Consider the following 22235-nt stretch of genomic DNA (forward strand, 5'->3'; position numbering starts at 1 on the left):
GATGAGAAGCTTTCATCTCAGCATATCTCAAAAGCCTTCAGAGATAGGCTCACCAACTATGGTTTATAAATGCTCTAAAGGTATCAGATTATGAGCTTACAACTTTTCAATAATACCTTCTTCTTTTCTTAAGAGAAAGTAAGTTAAGATCCTCGCCTGAATATTTGATTAATCAATGTGCTTTATGAGCTTTCAACAGCTTTCACTGTGATATAAAACTGATTCTAATAGCTTCATGCTGAGCTCAAAGCATTTCATTTCCGCTTTATTAAGCTCACGCAGCTAACGTTATGAAATACCTATATACAGTTAAGTTTTCTATTACTACAGCTATACTTGGCACCTAATATGAATAAATTAATCAAAAGTTATTGTTTTTTTTCTTCTTCTTCTATCATTTTCCGCTGTTACTAATGCATTGATCTCAATTGAATGATATGATTAGCTTATTTTATTCAAACCACATTCAGATCCAATTGACACAGGTTCAAGGACCGGAAATGATTTATAGTCGAAAATAGATAGAAATAGATTAATCCAAATGAAAAGGTGATTTCATTGACACCGCAAGCCAATGGCAGCGCACATAAATCTCACATTTTGTTTGGCCTACATTAAAAGCACTTGCAGGAAATTACATTTATGTTTCTTATTTTTAGTGACAGTTTCCTCTTTGTCACACACACACACACACACACACACACCCACACTGACACACACAAATCAGAATTCATTTGATTTGATTTGATTTATTTACCGTAATGCATGAAGCGGCGTTCGCGTTCGCTCGCTCTCTCGCTCGTTGACAGGCCCCAAAAGTAAATCCATGTCCAAATAGTGCGCCATAAATTGAAAATGGCGGCCACGTGTCAGCAGCACCAAAATCGAAAAAGAAAATCAAGTAAGAAGGCTGTGAAATGGTATATAATCGACTGCTTAATACTCGTTCGTGTTGCGGAAAGAGTTGAAATTTGCTGAGGAATACATGATTCGAGGTGAAATGGATAAATCTACTGATGGATTCTTATCCTACTACAGGTATATATATAGGTATATATTCTAAATCCAACTCCCACTACACTCCGCAACCAATATGCCCACTTCCCGCCAGCTGAGTGCGTATTGAATGGGAAAAATTGAGCAAAAGCAAAATGAGAATTGAGGGGATAACTGACAGCTAAAGAGTGTCCAGTAACGAGTATATCAATAGATATGGGCTTGCACTAAAGCTCGTGACTAGTTGATGTTGACTGTGCGACCCATAAACCTAAATCGGGCAACGAGCGTGGCTTTATGTTTATTTGATGCTCATAACGCGCGCTCTCTCTTTCTCACTCACTCTCTCTCTCTCTCTCTCTCCGCTGGCTGTTTGTCCTTGTTGCTTTTTCGGCTCTTGCCATAAAATTGATTGTCCTGCTGCTGCAGGAGAGGGCGGCGGCAGGACGACAGACGCTCAATTTCATGATTTTTCGATCTGCCATTGTTTCTGATTCCAATTTCTTGTTTTTTTTTTTTTTTTGTTCGCTTCTTTTTTAAGCTTCTTTTTTTTGGCTGCAGTTTCTGGCAATCGAACTTATGACATGCAATTTGCACAGATATTAAGACAAATTGAATGCTTACGGCTTAGCCATAAATGCAGGCCGTATAAATTGGAACAGCTCTCGCTCTCTCTCTCTCTCTCGTTCTCTCTATCTGTCTCTGTCTATCGCATTCTCCTTCTCGATTGCGGCTTTATCGAGCTGTTAAATCATAAATGCCGCAGCACTTGGCAACTCTTGTCATTTGTGATTGAGGCGCTCAGTGTTCCAGCTAAAAGCAATCCTAGCCACATTTTCAATTACATGCACAGGGGCTGAAAAATGCAAAAAAAACATTCGCTTACCAACACTGCTCGCTCACCTCAAATTTCAATTTACTGTTTGCTCACACACAATTTTTCGCAATTTTCGGGTTTTTGTGCCCATGTTTTATGGCCATCAACGGCTGCGATAATGATGTCCAAGCCTTACTCCACCTAGACATGCATATATATGGATATATTTGCATTTGTGTTGCTGTACTCTCATGCTAATGTGTGTGTGCGTGGGTATGTGTGCGTGTGTGTGTGGGTGTGGCTAACCACCTTTCATTGCTGCGGTCACAGGTCGGACAACTCTTTATTCGGTCTGCATTGCTCAACTGCACTCTCTCTGCTCCGAGTAGTCTACAATTTTAGCTACAGTTTGTGGCATCGAATGTAATTAACACTGTTAATTGGCAGCTGTCAACACTGTGCAATGTGCAGGTCTAAATTGCAAATTGACCAGTTGACCAACACTCTTTCCTTGCCGGCGGGAACCGAGCTGGCTTCGAGTTCAAGTGTTGGACGGAAACTTATAAGAAATTAACTGGAGATGGTTTGGAACGATTGTGGGATTGTCTGTGAGAGAATGTGTGGATAAACAGTAATGTGCATTGTGAGAGAGAGAGTGTGAAGAGGCATAATGTTAAGGAGATTTTGAAATCATATATATGAGGTTGAGCTATAAATCAAGTTTGAAATTGTTTGAGCGCCCCTTTTAATATGATAGATAGAAAATGATAGAAAATCCTATAACCATAGTATATCTAGATTTGACTTTCAATAAATTGAAGTCAAATTTATGTAAATGAAAAATCAGTAAAAATAATTTTAAAAATATTTTCTCGGAATATGAGATATGCTTGTTTTATATCGTTTTCCAACACTGTCTTCCATTATATAGCTTAAGAATATAGCGAGCCAACTATATATATGAATATTTATGAATATGAAATTTAAGAAAACAATTGAGATAGGATATAGTTTTAACATATATGTATTTACTTTAAACAGTTTTACAACACAATATTCCATATAAAGATAAATTCTTTAAGATTTATTTATCTAGCAAAGGTAAAGGACAAGAAATAGTGGATATATTAAATCGTTTTAGATTTTAAGTTTCGAATCTAGATAGTATATGCCAGCAATTTATTTGCTTGCTAATTTGTTTATTTCCAAATGCATTTACTTTCTACATTATAATAATCATTTGTTAATAATTTATTTTGCTTTTCCCTGAAGCGTATTCGATTGTCTGCCATTGCCATTGAGATGAGAACAATTTAATTGTTAATTTTTTATGCCAATTTTTGCATTTGCTTTGTGGTCCCTTTTACAGTTTAATGCTATATAAACAAAATGCCTGTCTCTGAGTGTCTGTCTGTTGTGTTTTTTTTGTTTGTTTTTTATTTTATGCATTTATTTCAAATATACATATATAATATACATATAAATTCCATATACAATTTGCGCACAACAAATTAAAAAGGAAATAAAACAATTTATACAAATATAAAAGTAAAGTGTAAAATGCAGCTGAATGTGAAATGTGGAAAATCATCTGTCAAATGTGTTGCACATGAATGTGTGAGTGTGTGTGTGCAAAAATTGCTACATTGCATTTGTGATTGTGGTGGTAATCTGTGTTGTTGCTGTTATTATTGCTGTTGTTGCTTTTGTTCATCAACACAAAAACCGACAAAAGCGAAAAGCAGTTCGACTGACGTGTTGCATACTTTTAAGTGCAACTGTATTGGTATGCCGCAGACCAAATGGCAATAGGGATGGGCCCGTGTGGGCGTAAAAACATTTAAACGAACGGAATTTATTTGATAATTCCTTTTTATTGTTTTATTTATTTTTTTTTGTCCCGTGAATATGTCGAAATACAATTATTTATATTTAATTTTATATGCATTTTTTGCAATTTTCTTATTTATATAAATTGCATAAATTTGTTGGTTATAGGGGAATTATACCTTTTTTTTTTTTTTTTTTTTTTTAAATCTGTTAAGCAAATTTGTTGGTTAATTTTGTTTTCATTTATTTTTCGTAAAAATGGGAATTGATTTTTTTCTGCATATAATAACTATATTTAATATATAGAAAGCTTATGTATACATCAGAATTTTTTTTAAATTATATGATATTTTACTTCAATTTAATTTGAGTAAAAAAATTTTTATTTTATATATATATTTTTAGGATATATTTTGATGAAGCCATTTTTTATGTTCCTTTATTTTAGAGTTTTTGGGTTAAAATTTTTTTGCTTTTTTCTTTTTAGCATTCAAACTCTTCTTTATAATTTATATCAAATAAATATTTTTTTTATGAAATGTTATATTCGATTTCGTGTTTTTGTCTGTGTTAAACTAATTTTTATTAAGTATTATGTCTATATATATTTTTGGCTGAATTTTGATAAACTGTGTGTTTATTCATATCATATTTTACTTTTTCAAAATGATTTCTATTTATTATATATTTTGCAGTAGTAGTATTATTTGACAAGCAGATTTTTTTCTTGCGCATCTATAGACGATATTAAGTTTAAAATATAAATATTTAAATCTCTTTAGCTTGGCGTTTTTTGGCATATATTTTTTGCTCATATTTATTCTGGTATTTTGCGCTATTATGGGTCAAATTTTTTATAAAATTTGGTTTCACTCTAAAATGGGTTTTTACTTTATTTTTATTGTATTTTATTGTTGCTTCACATTCAACATTGAATTTAAGATGTTAACTGCAATCGGCTTAAAGACCAAGAACAGAGTCGAACCAGAACTTGGCGCTGGGCTTCGGTTCTTTGTTTTTAATGACTCGTCGCCATTGTTTGGCTTTTGTCGTTGCCATTGCCTTTGGCTCTGGCAGTGTCTCTGGCTCTGGCTCTGTCTCTGTCTCTGGCTCTGGCTCTGGCGTGGCATGCGTCCAAGTAATTTTAATTCTATTACCCATTACAAGAGCGAGAAATGCTGCAATGCAATGGGTGCCGCGTCTCACTTTCAAGTACTTTGTGGATGCTGCTGCTGCTGCTGCACTTAATTTCTATTATAATGATGACATGCCGTCTCTGCAAGGGCTGCCCAGCAGACACGCCCCCAAAATGCCCACACGTAGCCACACACATATAGAGCCACGGCGCTGCCTTATTATTTTCTATTTCTTTTATTTCATTGCATTCTCGGCGCGCTCTCCACTTTTTTTCTTTTTTTTCCCTTTTTCTTTTTTTTTACTTTGGCGACGCGACGCTTCCGCTTTTATGGACATTTAGATGCAAAGTTTCTGGCATAAAAATGGCGTGGCAGATAATTTTCATAATTTTCAACTACATTTCATTGTGCAACTGTGGCGCGGGGGCGTGGCCCGTCCACGGCCAGTCGCTTTCAACTGGCTCGTTATTCTCAGTTTTATTTTCGTGTGACACTAAAAAGGAAGCGAAAAGTCAAAGTCGTTGCAGCAGCAGCAGCAGCAGCAGCAGCAGCAGCAGAGGCAGCAACAGCAGCAAAGTTGGTTTTTATTAGCTCGCTGCTTGCATTTCATTTGGTCATTTCTTCCATTCATTTTTTTCCTTTTTTTGCACACACAATGCTGATGGCTGGTTGTAAAGAGGTGAAACTGGAAAATATCCTGTAAAAAAATATAATCTCGATTTTAAGTGAAGCATGGCGCTTCTGGTTGGTGTTTTGTATAATACCTGCAAAACTTTAATGACTTTTCGTTCCAGTGTTATAAAATTGATATTTTAAATCATTAAAAATATCACACACTAAATTTGAGCAGTGTAGCTTTAGTAGTTCCCGAGTTTCAAGGGGCTAGTTGAGTGGAAATATGGAATATATTGTGTAGACATACTTACTAGTCTCTTTTAAGACTGGACTAAGTTTCAGTATTCTTAAATATCTTTAAAATCTTTCGTAATTTTAAAAGACGTTTTTGATTTGACATTTCTTCATTAACTCAAGAATTATGTATGGTTAATTTCCTTTATATTATATTAGTAACGTTATGGAGAGCCTATATTCAAAATTTAAGCACTCTAGCTTGCATAGTTCCCGAGTTCTCTAAGGCTGGCTAGGCTACAATATAGCGGCAACTGCTTAAAATGCTAAAAAATTGAATTCTTAATATCGTAATGAGCTCACATATCAAATTTAAGCTCTTTAGCTATTATAGTTCCTGAGTTCGCTGGGGTTAGATATACTGAAATATAACTATACTAAACATATACATATATATACATATTCAGCCATTCACTTTTTTTTTTAACTACACTTAACGCCCATCATGCCCACTTCTTGCACATTTCTTTTACAGTTTACAGGGTATAATAAGAGCAGCAGCAACAGCAGCAGCAGCAGCAGCAGCAGGAGCAGCAACGACAGCGCTTGCTTTGTTGCAGTCACTCGGACGCCAGACTGTGGATGGCAGTGTATTATATTTTATTAGCCTCTGCTGGGCAAATTTATGTTATTAAAGGACTTTAAGCCCTTGGCTTTGCCATGACAAATTCAGTTAAGACTCGGTGACGGTCGCTGCGAACGCCTGAAAGTATGCCATAAAATTGTGCAACGTGTTAAACGGTAAACACGCATTGTGCCAGCGAAACAGAGAAAGAGAGAGAGAGAGTAAGAGTGTGTTTGTGTGTGTGAGTGTGTTGGCTGTCATAGAATGCTTAGCATATTGCAATCAAAATGGAAAATATAACATAGTTACGTAAAATGCATTACATGGCTGACAGGCGACAACAAACACACACACACACACACACACACACACTTAGACACACACACTCCCCGAGCATATGTTGTCTCTGTCGATGGGTTACAGTTAAGTGCTGCATGTAAACGGGTTTATGACACACACTTCGCTGTCTGCCACACATATCATCTACAGATGCCGCTCCCGCGCTCTCCTCCACACTATATCTATCTCTCTCTCTCTCTCTGCCTCGCGCTCACTTTCCCTTTTTTTGTATTCACTTGACTTCGTCTGCAATTCCTTTGGCACCTGCATGTAATGAGTAAAAGGTGGAAAAGGTGTGCCGATGCTGCTGCAGTGCTCACATTTGCTTTACAGCAGCGATGCTTTAATGGCGACACGCTCGCAATGATAATAAAAATCCATTCACTTACACAATCAAATCATTCACAATCATTCACTTAGCAGCGTGTGTCGTTACGTGCTTTGTTGTTTACAATTTGTTTGAATTATGAGTGTCTACTCATATGTTGCAATAATACTCAGCCACACTACTCACAATCATTCACTTAATGTGTCTAATTTGTATGAATAAGAAATGTTTACTCTTATATTAGAGTCCATTCACTTACACCATCAAGTCGTTTACAGTTATTCATAATTAATATATGTAGATTATTTATGAAATTTCTTTTTTTTCTTCCCTTTAAAAATAATTCTTAGAATTCATTTAACTTTATTGTTCTTAGTTAAGTAAATTATTTTCCAATCATCTTGAATGCCTTAAAAAATTAAGTTTTTTCTTTAGTATCCAATCATCTTCTTGACTAAATTCCACTGACTTCAATTCTTTCGCCGAATTATACCTTTCAGCTTTACTCAGAATTATGTCATCGGTAAATTGCACATTTGTCGTAGTTTACCTGGAATTGCGTCCTTCACATTTCTCTGCAACTATGAACTATGTAATCGACTTAGCTCTGCCCAACTTTACTCCAAATTTTACCTTTGACATATTTCTGTGAACTTTTACTCGGAATTATTTCGACATTTACGTGGAATAGTGTCATCGAAATATCTCTCATTCATTTTATAACAAATTTCGTTACCAAAAAAATTTAATATCCTTGCGGATTATACTTTTAATTGAGGCCTTGACCTAGTTTACTCCTAATTAAGTCTTCTGCCCATCAGTCAAATTGGGTTCATTTGATATTGTTTTCGTCTTATGTAACCAACCGTAATATATAATGTTATCAAGTTATCTGCTGTAAAATCCTTAAATCAATTTTTAATTATGATCAGAAATCAGCTTATTCAAACTGCATGGAAAGGCCTAGAGACCAGCTAAAGGCTAGATTTTATTTAATGTAGAGCTGAATTTTGTTTCTCTTATCGCTTTTGTTTCCATCATATTTTTCTCTAATTTTACCCAAATCACAGTCACTCAATTTGAAGTCGAGCTGATGACTCAGAAATTCATGCACTCGGCTTGCAGACAAATATTTCTCACCTTATCTATCACATTCCTTTCTCTTCCCTCAAAAGCATGCCAGAATACGATATTTTTGATTTGTAAACGTTGCCTAGCTGCAAGAATTTGGTTCATACTTTGCTTATTTTGGCTCGCAGTTGAGCGTTTGCCAGCTCGTACTTCTGTCTATTCATCCACATCTACTGCATCAAATCAATGCGAGAGTGAGGATAGCCCAGTTTGCATCTTTCATAAAAGTCTAGTTTCGTGTGGAATCACAAACATTTTTATGCTTGAATTTACAGCCACTTTTTGCTTCAGCTCAGCCTTTATCAGGGTTTTCTGCAACTGAATAGGTTATAGTATATATCTATCCTCCGTAGAAGTTTAATTTTGTAAGGAATCATTTTAGTCTCTATATTCCAAGTCATTATCATAGTATATATATACCCTACATATAACGTATTCGATTCTGTTAGCCTTTCTCATAGTCTTAAACCACTGAATAGATTGTTGATTATACATATATCGTATATAGAAGTTAAAGTATCATTCGGCATGTTCCACTCATCTATCATACTTAAGATCAACCTCTCTATCATACTTAAGTTAAACCTTACGAGCTCCATCAATGCTTCAAACTACGCATTGCATTATGAAAGCTCGTACTTTGATTTCAATTTGAGCTCTCGCAACTCTCGCAACTGGTCGAGTATCGTATTCTATACAAGATGAAGCACAGAGTCAATTCAATGTTTCATGCACTTGAGCTGCTGTTACCTCTGACTGCTGCTCTCAGCTCGGCATGCTTCGTGCTCTGTGCTCACTGCAATGCAAATGGCCATAGTTCATGGCTCTTCAGCAGTTTCTAGAGTTTTTAAATCGATTATAGCTAACGGCTATTCATGTTGCATGTTTCAGCAGTGGCTGTTGTTGTTGTTGTAATAAGCGCAGTTATTGTCAGTTTAGCAATTGTTTCATCAAGCAACTCAGAGAGAGAGAGAGAGAGAGAGAGAGAGAGAGAGAGAGAGCAAGACAGAGAAAACTGTGAAAAATCAACAACTTTTGTGCAAATTCATAAATTTAATTTAAATGTAAATTAATTTTTCGCACATGCCGCAGCAGCTGCAACTGCAACTGCAGCTGTGTGTGTGTGTGTGTGCGTGTGTGCGCGTGTGTGTGTGGCATTGTAAAGTTTTATAAGCTGACTTATCTAACTATATTTCATAAGTCTGTTCGTTTGTGGCTACATCTTATATAGCTACGCACCTTTTGGGGGCGTTCTTCGTCCTGCGTCCTGCGTCCTGCGTCCTGCGTCCTTCACTCTGAAAAGTTTCGTTGGCAACGCTTTTTTGGCATTGAAAGTGCAGCAAACGTTTCCGTTTTTAGAACTTTGCCATATCCGGCATTTGCTTACAATTCAAATTGGCTTCGCCAGCCGAACGAACGAACGGGACAGACGCCGACTGGGCCACAGACGAGTCAGACGGACAGAGGGAGAGCTAGAGAGAGGGAGACAGACAGAGGGACAGCTGGACTGAGTGACTGTAAGATGGCATATTTCTTGGTGCTCGGCTAAGTTTTTGCCAGCTGCAAAGTTTTTGCAACTTCAGGTGTAATGTGCGGAAATGCTCACATTTTGTGCTGCGGCTCGCTTTATTCACTCTCTGGTGCCCCGTTCCCTGTGCAGCATGGCGTATACGTACTTTAAAGTAAATATTTATACAGAGACTTGACTTTTAGACAGCTGTCTTTCTGTCTTTCTATTTCTCTCTCTCTCTATCTCTTTCTATCTGTCTCTGTGTCTCTCCCTCTGCATATGCAAATTTGCTTAGACTGGCAAATCAATATGGCCCAGCACAAGTGTCACTTTTTGCACCGTTGCTGCACTGGTTTATATAATTTGATTGTATGCACACACGCACACACACACACATAGAGACACACATACACGCACAGTCATGTGCACTTCCTACTGGCATGTGAAAAAAGCTTGTTTTAGGTTTTTAGTTGTGCATGAAGCCAACAAGAAATGCATCAACTTGACTCCATTGTTTGCCAGCTGACAATGCAAAAATTGTGTTTCTAAGAAGCTACACATACACATGCACATCTATACATGTATATGTGTATATTTATATAGATTACATATATCCGCATGTATGTATATATTTGCTACACATTTCTTATCTAACCTGTGCCTGGCACTCGAAACTGTTTCACTTTTGTAAATAACAACAATTAAAGTTTTTAGTGCTTTGTTTAATTTAATTAAAAAAGTTATCAAACCTTTTTCCACTCCAGCTGCCAGCACATTGCATCGCATCGCATCGCATTGCATTGCATTGCATCGCATTGCATTCGAGCAGTTGCGTTTGAGCACAGATAAAAATTTATAATTAATTCAAGTATTTGTTACATTTTCTCACATAGGCAAATAAATTGTAATTCAAGAGGCAATTCAATTTGTTCTAAATTTACATACCCTGCAAGCGGAGCAGAGCGTGTGTGGGGCATGATAGTTTGCCTCAACTGTAGTAGGTCGATCAGATGGCAGATGTTTCTCTTGCAGATGTTGTAGGCTGACATAATGTCGAAGTTCTTATATATATAAATGAATGTCTAAGATCATATATAATATTTACTCTCCCTTTCCTTTTTCATCTATATATATATATATATTCATAAAAATAAGCCTTAGCTCTCACTCACTCATTAAAACTCTTTATGGAGCATGCCAAGTGCAGGGTAACTGCTCGTCGATCACACGCTCTCTCTATCAAAATTAAATTCACCTCTCATTTGCACCATTTCAAAAGGCATACCAAGCTACCGTTCTACGAGTTAAGTGAAGCACGTGGCCAATAATGAAAAGCACTTGAGTGGATCGATTGTGCATTTCGACTTCACAAACATGTTATGAAATCTCATGCAACCTTGAGTGAATTAAATCAAAAGCTTAATCTAATAATAACATATACAGAGATACAATTCAAATCATAAAGACGAACAGAAATGACGGATTCAAGCCAATGCAGGTGCTTCAGAATAATGTTGTGTCGAAAACAAAGGAATTTGAAATTGAAATATCTTAACTTTAAGTGACACTTCTCTTATGCCCTCCCTCTATAACTGATATACTCAATAACTCTATAGTTTCCAGTTCCACACCCATGACTGAATTCTCTTAATTGCTGACCTTGTTTAATAATATATATGAAAATACTCCTAATACACCCATTTGGCTGCTCTTTTATCTGTCGCTTTCAGACCCTTTAGCAAAACCAATACAACCCTTTTCAACCGTCTCATATGGCATATATGTAAACATATTTACCTTTTTTTTTTGGCAAGTGTCGTGCAAAGTGCGCGCACGATAAGCTCCATTTGTTAAATATAGTTGACGATTTATGGCAGTTCATAAAAAATCTTAACGACTTTAATATAAATTTATCTGTCTATATACGAGTACGAGTATTTGGGCCGTAATCTGTGCCATCGCTGGTTGTAAATCGAGCGCTGACATTCGTCTAATCAGCTCTTTAGTATGCTATGATTTGTGATTTGCTCCCCTCCTCGCACAAACATCTAGCTATCTCCCTCTCCCTCACACAATTATCTCTCTCACTTGGTCTGCCGACTTGGGCTGCCCCTGTGACGAATTGGCTTTAATCTGCGCTATCCGCTGATAGCCAGCTATTTGTTTATTGGCCAACTTATGTTGCGCGAAGACGGGCCAAGTCTACTTGGCGTTAAAACCGTCAACGGGCGACAGTTGATGGAAAGATAAGCTCGGAAAAACACGTCAAACTAGTTTGCAGCCTTTGTTTTAATAAGGGGTAATTTCACGCCAAACTAGCCTAAGTTCCATAGTTGAAATACTTTTGCGATGGCATACGTATAAACAGTGTTGGCAAACAATGCAAGATGAATAAACAAAGTAGTAAACAAAGGGTAGAAGCGGACTAAAATGTAGCAGGCAGATATAGAAAATAGAGAGTAGGGAATAGCAAATAGGGTATAGATACTAGAGAATATTGAAAAGAGAATAGTGAATAGTAAATAGTGAATGGTGAAAAGTGAAAGGCGAACAGTGAATAGAAAAAGATTTTAGCGAATATAGAATATAGAATAGATAATAGTGAATAGGGAATAAGGAATAGGGATAAAAGGATAGAGTATAGAAAATAGAGAATAGGGAATAGAATAGTAGAGTATCGATAAGAGAGAATAAAGTATATGAAATAGAAAATATAAAATAGAGAATAGATACTAGATACTAGAGAAAATGGAATATAGATATAATCTATATAATCTATAATAGAGAATGGATAAAAGCCAGGAGAGATCAAGAATAGAGAATTTAATTATTTATACATTAGTAAAACTACTTCTTCTCCATCGACTATTATATGTTTACCAACACTAGTTGTACATATCACAGCCTAAGAACAGCATTTCAACCTCGTAAAACTGTTCTTAAAGTGTTATCGCATGTAAAATATTAAACTTCATACTAGTTTCTATAATTATAATTAAAGCAAACTTTTTGAAAAGGTGGCAACGCTTAATTGTGAACTGTGAGGAAACTTTAAGTTTCAATTGTTGTAAAACTTACAATATTAGTTGTCATATATAATTAAAATGAGAGAGAACGTAAAGACAGAGAGAGAGAGAGAGAGAGAGAACGTAAAGTTCTAGAACTTCTCAAAAAAGTGGCAACGCTCAACTTGTAAGCAACACGCTTATTGAAGAGCGCGATATTTATAGCTTATTTACGCTTTAAATTTGTAACTATCTAATTAGCTATCTGTGCGAATAAGTGAGCAGCGAAACAAAAACTGAAATCGAAAACTCGATCATAAATCTCAGGTGTTGTTTATCGATCGGGCAGGTAGCACTTGGGCCCGCCGCTCGAATCTAATCAACGTCAGACCCCATAGGCAGGGGCCCATAGGTGGGCTGTTAGCGAAACTTATTGACACACGTCGAGTGTGAAGATAAGTGAAGAATTTGCATCACAAATCACTCAAGTCTCACGAACTATCAATGAATGTTTTCACCCGTTGCAGGCGAGCCGTATAAAAGGCCGTGGTGGGTCCCCAGAGAGCTCAGTGTGGATATTGGATTCCATTGAACTACAAAGATGTTTCTGACCAAAGCACTGCTGGCCGTTGCCTTCCTGGCGCTGGTCAATGCGCAGTACTGGCACAACTACAAGAGCGGCCGGAATGGCATGGTCCACCTGTTCGAGTGGAAGTGGGATGACATAGCGGCCGAGTGTGAGAACTTCCTGGGACCCTATGGCTTCGGTGGCGTGCAGGTGAGGCGGAGAACCGACTGATGCATTTCACTCAAAGCAACAGGTGGCTAAACAGATGTCTCTCTCTCTCTCTCTCTCTTTCCCTCTCCCTGTGTTGCCTTACGCTAGGTCTCGCCCGTCAATGAGAACGCTGTGATTGGCTCGCGCCCCTGGTGGGAGCGCTATCAGCCCATCTCCTACAAGCTGAGCACCCGCTCCGGCAACGAGCAGCAGTTCGCCAGCATGGTCCGGCGCTGCAACGATGCCGGCGTGCGCATCTACGTGGATGTTGTGTTCAACCACATGGCTGCCGATGGCGGCACCTCGGGCACTGGCGGCAGCACGGCCGATCCCGGCTCGAAGAGCTTCCCGGGCGTGCCCTTCTCCTCGCTGGACTTCAATCCGACCTGTGCGATCACCAACTACGCCGATCCCACCAATGTGCGCAACTGCGAGCTGGTGGGCCTGCGCGACTTGAACCAGGGCAACTCCTATGTGCGCGACAAGATCGTGGACTTCCTCAACCATTTGACGGATCTGGGCGTTGCCGGCTTCCGTGTGGACGCCGCCAAGCACATGTGGCCCGGAGATCTGCAGGCCATCTACAGCCGCCTGAACAATCTGAACACTGCGCACGGCTTCAGCTCGGGCGCCAGGCCCTACATCTTCCAGGAGGTGATTGACTTGGGCAACGAGGCCATCTCCAAGTCGGAGTACACCGGCCTGGGCGCCGTCACCGAGTTCCGTCACTCGGACTCCATTGGCAAGGTGTTCCGCGGCAAGGATCAGCTGCGCTACCTGAACAACTGGGGCACCGCCTGGGGCTTCGCCGACTCCGATGCCTCGCTTGTGTTTGTGGACAATCACGACAACCAGCGTGGCCATGGCGCCGGTGGCGCCGATGTGCTCACCTACAAGGTGCCCAAGCAGTACAAGATGGCCTCCGCCTTCATGCTGGCCCATCCGTTCGGCACGCCCCGCGTGATGTCCTCCTTTGCCTTCGACAACACCGACCAGGGCCCCCCGACCACCGATGGCCACAACATCGCCTCGCCCATCTTCAACAGCGACATGTCCTGCGGCGGTGGCTGGGTGTGCGAGCACCGCTGGCGCCAGATCTACAACATGGTTGGCTTCCGCAACGCCGTCGGCGACGCCCGCCTCCAGAACTGGTGGGACAATGGCAGCAACCAGATCGCCTTCAGCCGCGGCAGCGAGGGCTTCGTGGCCTTCAACAATGACAACTACGATCTGAACAGCTCCCTGCAGACCGGCCTGCCCGCTGGCACCTACTGTGACGTCATCTCCGGCTTCAAGAGCGGCTCCAGCTGCACCGGCAAGACCATCCAGGTGGGCTCCGATGGACGCGCCAACATCTACATCGGCACGTCGGAGGAGGATGGCGTCGTGGCCATCCACGTCAATGCCAAGTTGTAGGCCACCAGAGCATCTCCTCCCCCAGCATTTACCCTCTGCGCAATGTGATTATATTTTGCGTATATATATATATTTATATATACATATATATTTTATATAGCCGAACATAAAGCAACACGATTTTCAATTTATTCGCTCTCAAGTGATTTTTCTCAATTTTTCCATCGAGTGGCTCAAGTCTTTCGCTAGCCCCAAACATCTTAACATAATTAAAAGCACAACAAGCAGAGGACCAAATGTGGAAGGTCTTTATAAAAATCAAAGTGATCGACTATTAGATATGCTGTAAATGTGCGGTATATCGTTTGGTAAGTCTAGCTTTCATTTATTATCGATAAATATTACTCACTAGATTTTGGACTTTATATTTCAAGGAAATAATTTTTGTTGTTTAAATTGTTTTAATACCCGCATAAAAATGGATGTATAAATTCGGAGTTTAAAGAAGATTGCTTCATGGGAGTTCTCTGTATTTATACATAACAAGCTATAGATAAAGCAAACATAGTCTACAGCTAATATACTCTCTTCTCTATGATAAAGGGGTATAAATACTATACTATATAAATATAAATATAACTATAAATATAAATACTAAACTTCAAGTTGATATACTACTTACTGAACTATCGACAATGATGTTTTCAATGCTTGACAACAGACAGCAATAGAAATGTTTACCAACACTGATTCTTTAAGGGTTCGATAACTGAGCCTGCATAGGGAATCAATGAAGGAATCAATGTTTTAGGCGTTTCTTGAACGAAATACTCTGAATTATTTAATTGTTGTGTGCAGTGTTTTCTCCGTTGACCAACACTAGCAAATTAGTTTTGAGGACAGTACATTGTAGATTCAATTAAATTGCTAATGATATATGTATATACCTTATTACCTTTGCCTATATACCTAGCACTTGTTCTTCTCCGCTCTAGTAATGCCTATGCTACGTTTACCAACACTAGCTCGCTAAGCAATCAGCTGCTCAGCTGCCACACTTCATCCACACACTAGTCTCAATACCCAATCCAGCTGCTGTTCAGCTAAATTCCTTTATAACCCAGTACCCTTTATAACTCTGCCCATCAGACCCGCTCTCAGGCACTCACAAAGGGTGTATAAAAACTAATTAAATGGCACAATACACAGCGCTAGATGGGTTGGCCGCTGATAAAAGTCCATTACGCAGCTGACAAACGCAGGTGTCAGTGGCGCGGCGAAAGGTCAAAGGCCAAGCTGCTGTAAAATCTATGGAATTGAGCCAATTCAGGGATAAAAGAAAGTATAGAGAAAGTAGAAGAAGCACCGGCAATGAGCAGGAGCTGGCAGCAGGAGCTGGAAGAAGGAGCTGTGAGCAGGAGCTGGCAGCAGGAGCTGTAAGCAGTGAGCTGCTAGCAGCACTCGGCGTCAGTCTTGTGCTCTAATGCTGATTTACGCAATGAGTGGCCATAAAAACATGCCAAACATAAATACAAACCATTATCCGGGATAACTTACATGCCAAACATATCGCACGACATTATCATTTGTCAGCATACGGGCACTCACTCTCCCGCTCGCTCTCACTCCCACTCCCTCTCTCACTCCAGCTGACTCTTTCTAATGCAATTGCAGTTGGCCCCTCAGCTCTGGCTAGACATGCACAATGAGAAGCAGACGCAGTTGTTATTTGTTGCAAAATTTTGTTAGGGTAGAAGGCCATAGCTTGCATTTAAATCTATAGAGCAAATAGTGCAAGTACATTGCAGCAGGAGTCGGAGCAGCAGCAGCAGCAGTAGCAGCAGCAGTAGCAGCAGCAGTGGCAGCAGCAACCGGAGCAGGAGCATCTGGCATACAGGAGTGCTCGTTGCACAATTTTGTTGCATAAAAATATGCACTCATAACTTGTGTCCATGGCTTGGCTGTGATATGAATGAATGTGTGTGAGCTCTATCAAAGGATTTTCATGTCATTTGCTAGAGGTCAAGTGAGTCACAGGCAGCTAGCAGCTAGCAGGAGCCTGCAGCCAGCAGGATACAGTCAGGACTTTGGGGTAATGTATGCGCACAGTCAACAGGGCATGCAGCTACACTCCAATCTCCCCCTCTCTCTCACTCTTTATCCATGTGCTGAGTTTCCTGCTGCTGCTGCTCTAACTTCCTGTGCGTTGTGTATTGTAAATATATACAAAACAGCGCATAATTCTTAATAAAGTCATAAAATTGCAAAGTAAATCAGTTTTTTTTTTTTTTTTGCAGCGCAGATAAACTCGTCTTTTTTATTACGCAAAACGCAATTTTCATATGCTGCTTCGGCAAAGATTGTGATTTAGCAACTGTGTGTGTGTGTGCGTGTGTGTGTGTGCCAAATCCATCTGCATAAAGCGACAGCAGAGGAGCAAGAAGAAGAAGAAGAAAATCACAAGTCGCATCAAACATTGTGTATAAAAGCCGTAGCATGTCTAGAGATTGCGGTTGCTTTTCTTATAGCGCCAACATTTTGTGCCCCAGGCAGGAGCCAAACTTCAAGCCACAAACACACACACACACGCTATAGACGCAGGCATATATAAAGGGAAAAAAAAAAAAAAAAAATGAAATAAAATTAATTTAAAATTTGCTGACAAAGGAGACAGACAGCGCAAGAGGTGAAGTGGGGGGGGGAGGGAGAGAGTGAGAGGCGCCTCGCCTCGCCTCGTATTTATGCAAAAATATCAAAATATCAAAATATGATGTGAGTTACTTGCTTGTTGCGGCTGTTGTCGGCGTCGCTGTCGTTGCCGTTGTTGTCGTTGTTGCCGTTGTTGTCGTTGTTGTCGTCCATTGTCAGCCATTGCAAATGGCGCACGTGCAAAAAGGTCCTTAAGCGCCATCCTTGGCGCCTTTAATGCGCGCTTCATTTGAGAGCGCCTGGGCGTCGCGCTGACTGTTCGAAAATAGCCAAACGTGCTTATATTGAATATTTACTATTCACAATTTAAGCGCTTTAAGGTGAATGCTTTGACATAAGTACCTTATGCGATACCCTGTAAGCCACTGAGTGTGCGAAGAGGGCAGAATGGTGCGGAAATACCAGCACCAGCAAGGAGAAGCCTTTTGCAATGCGAAGGAAAATAATAATCGCATCACTAATTAATTAATAAAATTTCTTAGGGCCAAAAAAAAAAAAAAAAAAATAATAATAATTAATTTTAATAGGTTGAAAAAAAAAAAATTTAATTAATTTAGTCTGTATTAATGGCAAAACAGAGATTAAATAAATTAAATACATTTTTTTAAACCTAAAATTAATCAAATATTTTTTTTTGTTGGCCCTAAGATTTTTTATTTTTTTTTTTTAGTTCTAAACTTTTTAAAACATTTTTAAAGTTTTTAAAAATGTTAACTTATTTTTCCAAATTTTTAATATTTTTTCCATACGACAAATATTTTAAAAATGTATTTAAATCTTTATATCGACTTTAGCAGTTGCTTTTATATTTTTCTTGTTCATCTAAACATTAAATTATTTATCAGTTAATAATACATAAAGCCATGGCGTGTGTATAAAATCTAATCAAACTTCTACTATTATTTTATACAATAAATACTAAATACCAGCTTAATACCATGTCCACTTCCGCCTAGCTAACCAACTCAGCTCAACCCCTACGTATATCCATTAAAAACTCTTTTGATAAACTTCGCCTTTTTCATTGAATTGCATGCCCAACTCTAATTGTTAATCAGCCTGCCACGCCCATTAACGCCCATCATTTTTTTGCCTTGTCAATCAATAAATGTATGGTATGCACGCAGTCGTTCGCCTTTGACTGCAAGAATTCAACTTGTATTTACTTTTTATGTTTTTTCATTTCATTTTCTTCAATCCAAATTCCTAAGAACTGTCTGTCAGCTGTGTCTGTGTGTGTGTGTGTCAGTGTGTGTATTGGTGTGTGCATATGCGCTCGCTCCGCACATGCTTTCAATTTGACGTCAGTTGGATAACATTGCTACCCTTTGCTGGTAAACATGTCCTGACAGCCTGTCAAACAACTTTCAAAGCTGACTTTTAAATATTAATGCCCCGTTGGACGTTGGTAATGCGGTCGCTGCCATTGGCGAAAACCTCGGTATATTTCTTATTAGTGATGGCTGAGGGCGCTCAGCGAAAGGCGGCAAAAGGGGCGAACGATGATATGGAGAGAGCAAAAGTTTGCCACGAAAACTGGAATCCTGCAAAGGAGCTAGTTAGCCTTGAAGTGTTGGCAATTCCCAAATAAATAGAAAAATAGTTGGCGATGTACGAATGAATGTGTAATAACTGGGAAATTTATAGAGTAGTAGTTGGAAGGAGTTGCATATGATTAGAGGCGGGAGGCTGTTAGAGAAACTAAGGTTAGAGATAAAGTAATTAGAATTAGTTGGTAAATGTGTGAAAATATGTAAGATTTATACAAACTGAAGTTAAGGAAAGATTAAGAAATTAATTTCCAAAGATAAAGCGAAGAAAATATATAAGCTGATATGAAGCAAAAGTCGAGAAATTCTTAACTTAAGCGAATGTCTCAAATCAAATTTTTCAGATTTGTTTTTAATACATTCAAGTATACTGAAAATTTAGAATATTTTATTATTCTACTTAAACGAATAGAATGACTATTCGAATATTATAAATCATCGTTAAGAGAGTAGAATCAGAATGTGCCTTTAACATTGTCATAGATGACTGCTAAAACTTAAGGAAAGTCTGAGTCTATGGGATATCCCTAGTCAAAGTTATGAAATAATTGAATTTTTGCTGCTCATAAGAGAAAAACAGATGATTAATAACGATCACCTCTTCACTTTTGACTTATTTTAATGTGAAAAGGGGATGGCTAAAAACCATTTACATGTAAGCTTCAATCAATCAATCGAAACCGAAGCTAATTACAATTAAAAATACCACACTTTTTGCCAAACACGTCATAAAAACTCTATTTGCATATTAGTTGCAGTCAATAATTGTTTTCCCGCATTCCCTCTCTGATTTTATGATGTTGATCAAATTTATTGTTTTTAATTGCTTTGTTGGTGGAGCGCAGATAATTGCCATCACAAGTTGCTTTGGCGCAGGGAAACAAAAGTTCTAAGGCCCGCGAAACAAATGGCAGAAGCAGCGCAAATGGACGCAGGATATTAGAGCTTTTAAAAATTACATTTACCGACATTTATCTTCAATTTTTTATGCGACCAAAACCAAACGAAACGAAACAGAAATAATAATAAAAACTGCGCGTATAAACTGTGTGCAGTAGGAGAGAAAAACAGAAACCAAAAATAAAAATGAAGCAGAAAAACAATTTGATTTAGCTGCAGGCAAATATTAAATGCATGTGAGCAGCACAAAAGAGAGAGAAATAGACGGGGAGAGAGAGGGAGAGGGAGAGAGTGCATGGACCGTGCCGCGTGCTGCAGGACAACATCAAAATCAACAAGAAGCAAACGCGACTGCAGCCAGGACGCGGCCGCGAATTGTAGCCACGCTGACAGGCAGCGGAAAGCACATTTGTAACGATAACGTTCGTTTCTATTTCTAAACTGCCAACAGGGCGTATGGCCACTGTACATGAGTCTCTGCCTGTCTGTGTGTGTGTGTGTGTTGTGTGTGTCTATGTGTGACCATTAATTTTGAGCGCGTTTAACATGAAAACTACATGGCACAACTGATTTCGTGCACCCTGTGCAAACACACACACACACACACACACATAGAGGGGCACACACTCACAGATAGTTCATATGCCCGGGAGCCAACAATGAAACAGTTATACTATAAATAAGTAAGCAAAGGGGCGAAAAATAAAACCAAATACGAAGACAAACAAAATAAACAAGCCAGAGCATTGCCACAGGCGCAATAAACGGCCAAGAGTTACACTGTAACAAGAAATTATATAGAGTATGCCGTGCTGCCTCAGCAGAGAGAGAAAGAAAGAGAGAGAGAGAGAGTATGTGAGAGACTGTTAAACTTGCTTGGTATTTATGGTATTTTATGGGGTTTAAGAGATATAAAGAAAACTGTCTGAAAAGCTAATGCTAATATAATTTTATAAATATAATTAAAGAAGAGCTTCGAACTATAGATAATATTCAATAGGTATTTTTTTGTGTAGTTAAATGTGAATTCGGAGTATATTTATTACCTTTCAGTTTATTAACCAAAAGAAGAGCAAAAAGTATAGAAAGACTGGGAATATACGCAGTATATTCTCATAAATACGGCTAAAGCAAGTAATAAGAATTAGTAATACTTGCGGAGTATATATATTTAAGATTTTAATTAAAGCAAGTACAGAAAAAACTCGTATACCGAGCAGATATATGGATAACAATAATAAATAAATAAAAATAAAGAAGCAAATATTTTCATACTATTTCACAATGTTTTCGGAGTGTTCGGAATTTGTTCAGAATATTTAGGCGAATTTAGAGCGTTTGTTAGTTCGGAATGTTTTTCGGAGTATTTGCAAGTATTTTGAAAGTATTATTTAGTATTTTATGGAGCTTTTAGAATATACATATTTAAGAAATAGTTAAACTTTACTTGAAGAATTTATTTAAGGACAGTCAGTAGACAAAAAAAAAAAAAAAAAAAAGATAAGACCTTCGAGTACTTTAAAAATAAAGTTTTATGCCTTCAGCTAAGGGTAATAACCATTCAGTTGAAACTATATTTATATTATGCATTGCAAGTTAAGTTTACTTATCAGTAGAGCTCTTAAGCATTTATGAATTCAAAACGCATATACCCTTTTTGTGCACTTGAGCAAACAGTGTATAAAGAGGGCGAAATAGGAAAACCAAACGTAATGGGGAAAAGCGCAAAAAGCGGGTCAGTGCGCACAAAATGGCAGCAATGATGATGGCGGATGCCGCCGCCGACGAGCGGAAGCTGACGAAAGGGCAAAAAGGAGCAGCGTGTATAAAATGCAGATATTGCACAGCAACAACTTCAACTCCCAAAACTGCAGCTACTGTGCGTCTGTATATGTGTCTCTCCGTGTGTGTGTGTGTGTGTGTGTGGCTCGTATATCAAGGCGTGTAGCGCGTATTTTACGTAAAACGAAACATAACAGAAAAAAATATTTAAAAAAAAAAAAAAAAACAATAACAATTGCAGTTGTGTGTGTGCACAGGCGAAATAATATACAGCGCGGTTACAGCAGGCGTTCTTTTCAAAACGAGAATCATCAGCTCTAACTTACACACACACACATGCACACGCATGCAAAGCGGCACACGCGGCACACGCGGCGTATGCGTTACGTGAAAATAAATATGTGCGCTCGAAAGTATGCAACAGAAAGCGCGCACAAACGCAATTGCTGCAAAAAATGCAAGTGAAATATTTAAGCAAACATTCATACACACACAATTCGCACAGACACACACACACACATACACAGAATGTAAGTGTCGGACATTTTACAATTTTTGTTTTCAAAATTTTTGCACAAATTTTTGCATTTTTAC

General features: G+C 38.6%; 1 protein-coding gene across 1 annotated transcript in view; it reads left to right on the forward strand.

Annotated features, from left to right (window-relative positions):
- Positions 1–14891, forward strand: part of LOC6578551 (alpha-amylase A) — a 28277-nt gene extending 13386 nt beyond the window's left edge. The window contains exons 2-3 of the mRNA XM_002004425.4: positions 13094–13344; positions 13453–14891. Of these exons, the coding sequence (XP_002004461.1) occupies positions 13168–13344; positions 13453–14760 (1485 nt within the window). The 5' untranslated portion in view covers positions 13094–13167 and the 3' untranslated portion in view covers positions 14761–14891. The remainder of the gene's footprint in view (positions 1–13093; positions 13345–13452) is intronic.
- Positions 14892–22235: the final 7344 nt, after the last annotated feature.

The sequence above is a fragment of the Drosophila mojavensis genome, unplaced genomic scaffold (assembly GCF_018153725.1).
Source record: "Drosophila mojavensis isolate 15081-1352.22 unplaced genomic scaffold, ASM1815372v1 contig_80, whole genome shotgun sequence".
In the NCBI taxonomy this organism is placed as follows: Eukaryota; Metazoa; Arthropoda; class Insecta; order Diptera; family Drosophilidae; genus Drosophila; species Drosophila mojavensis.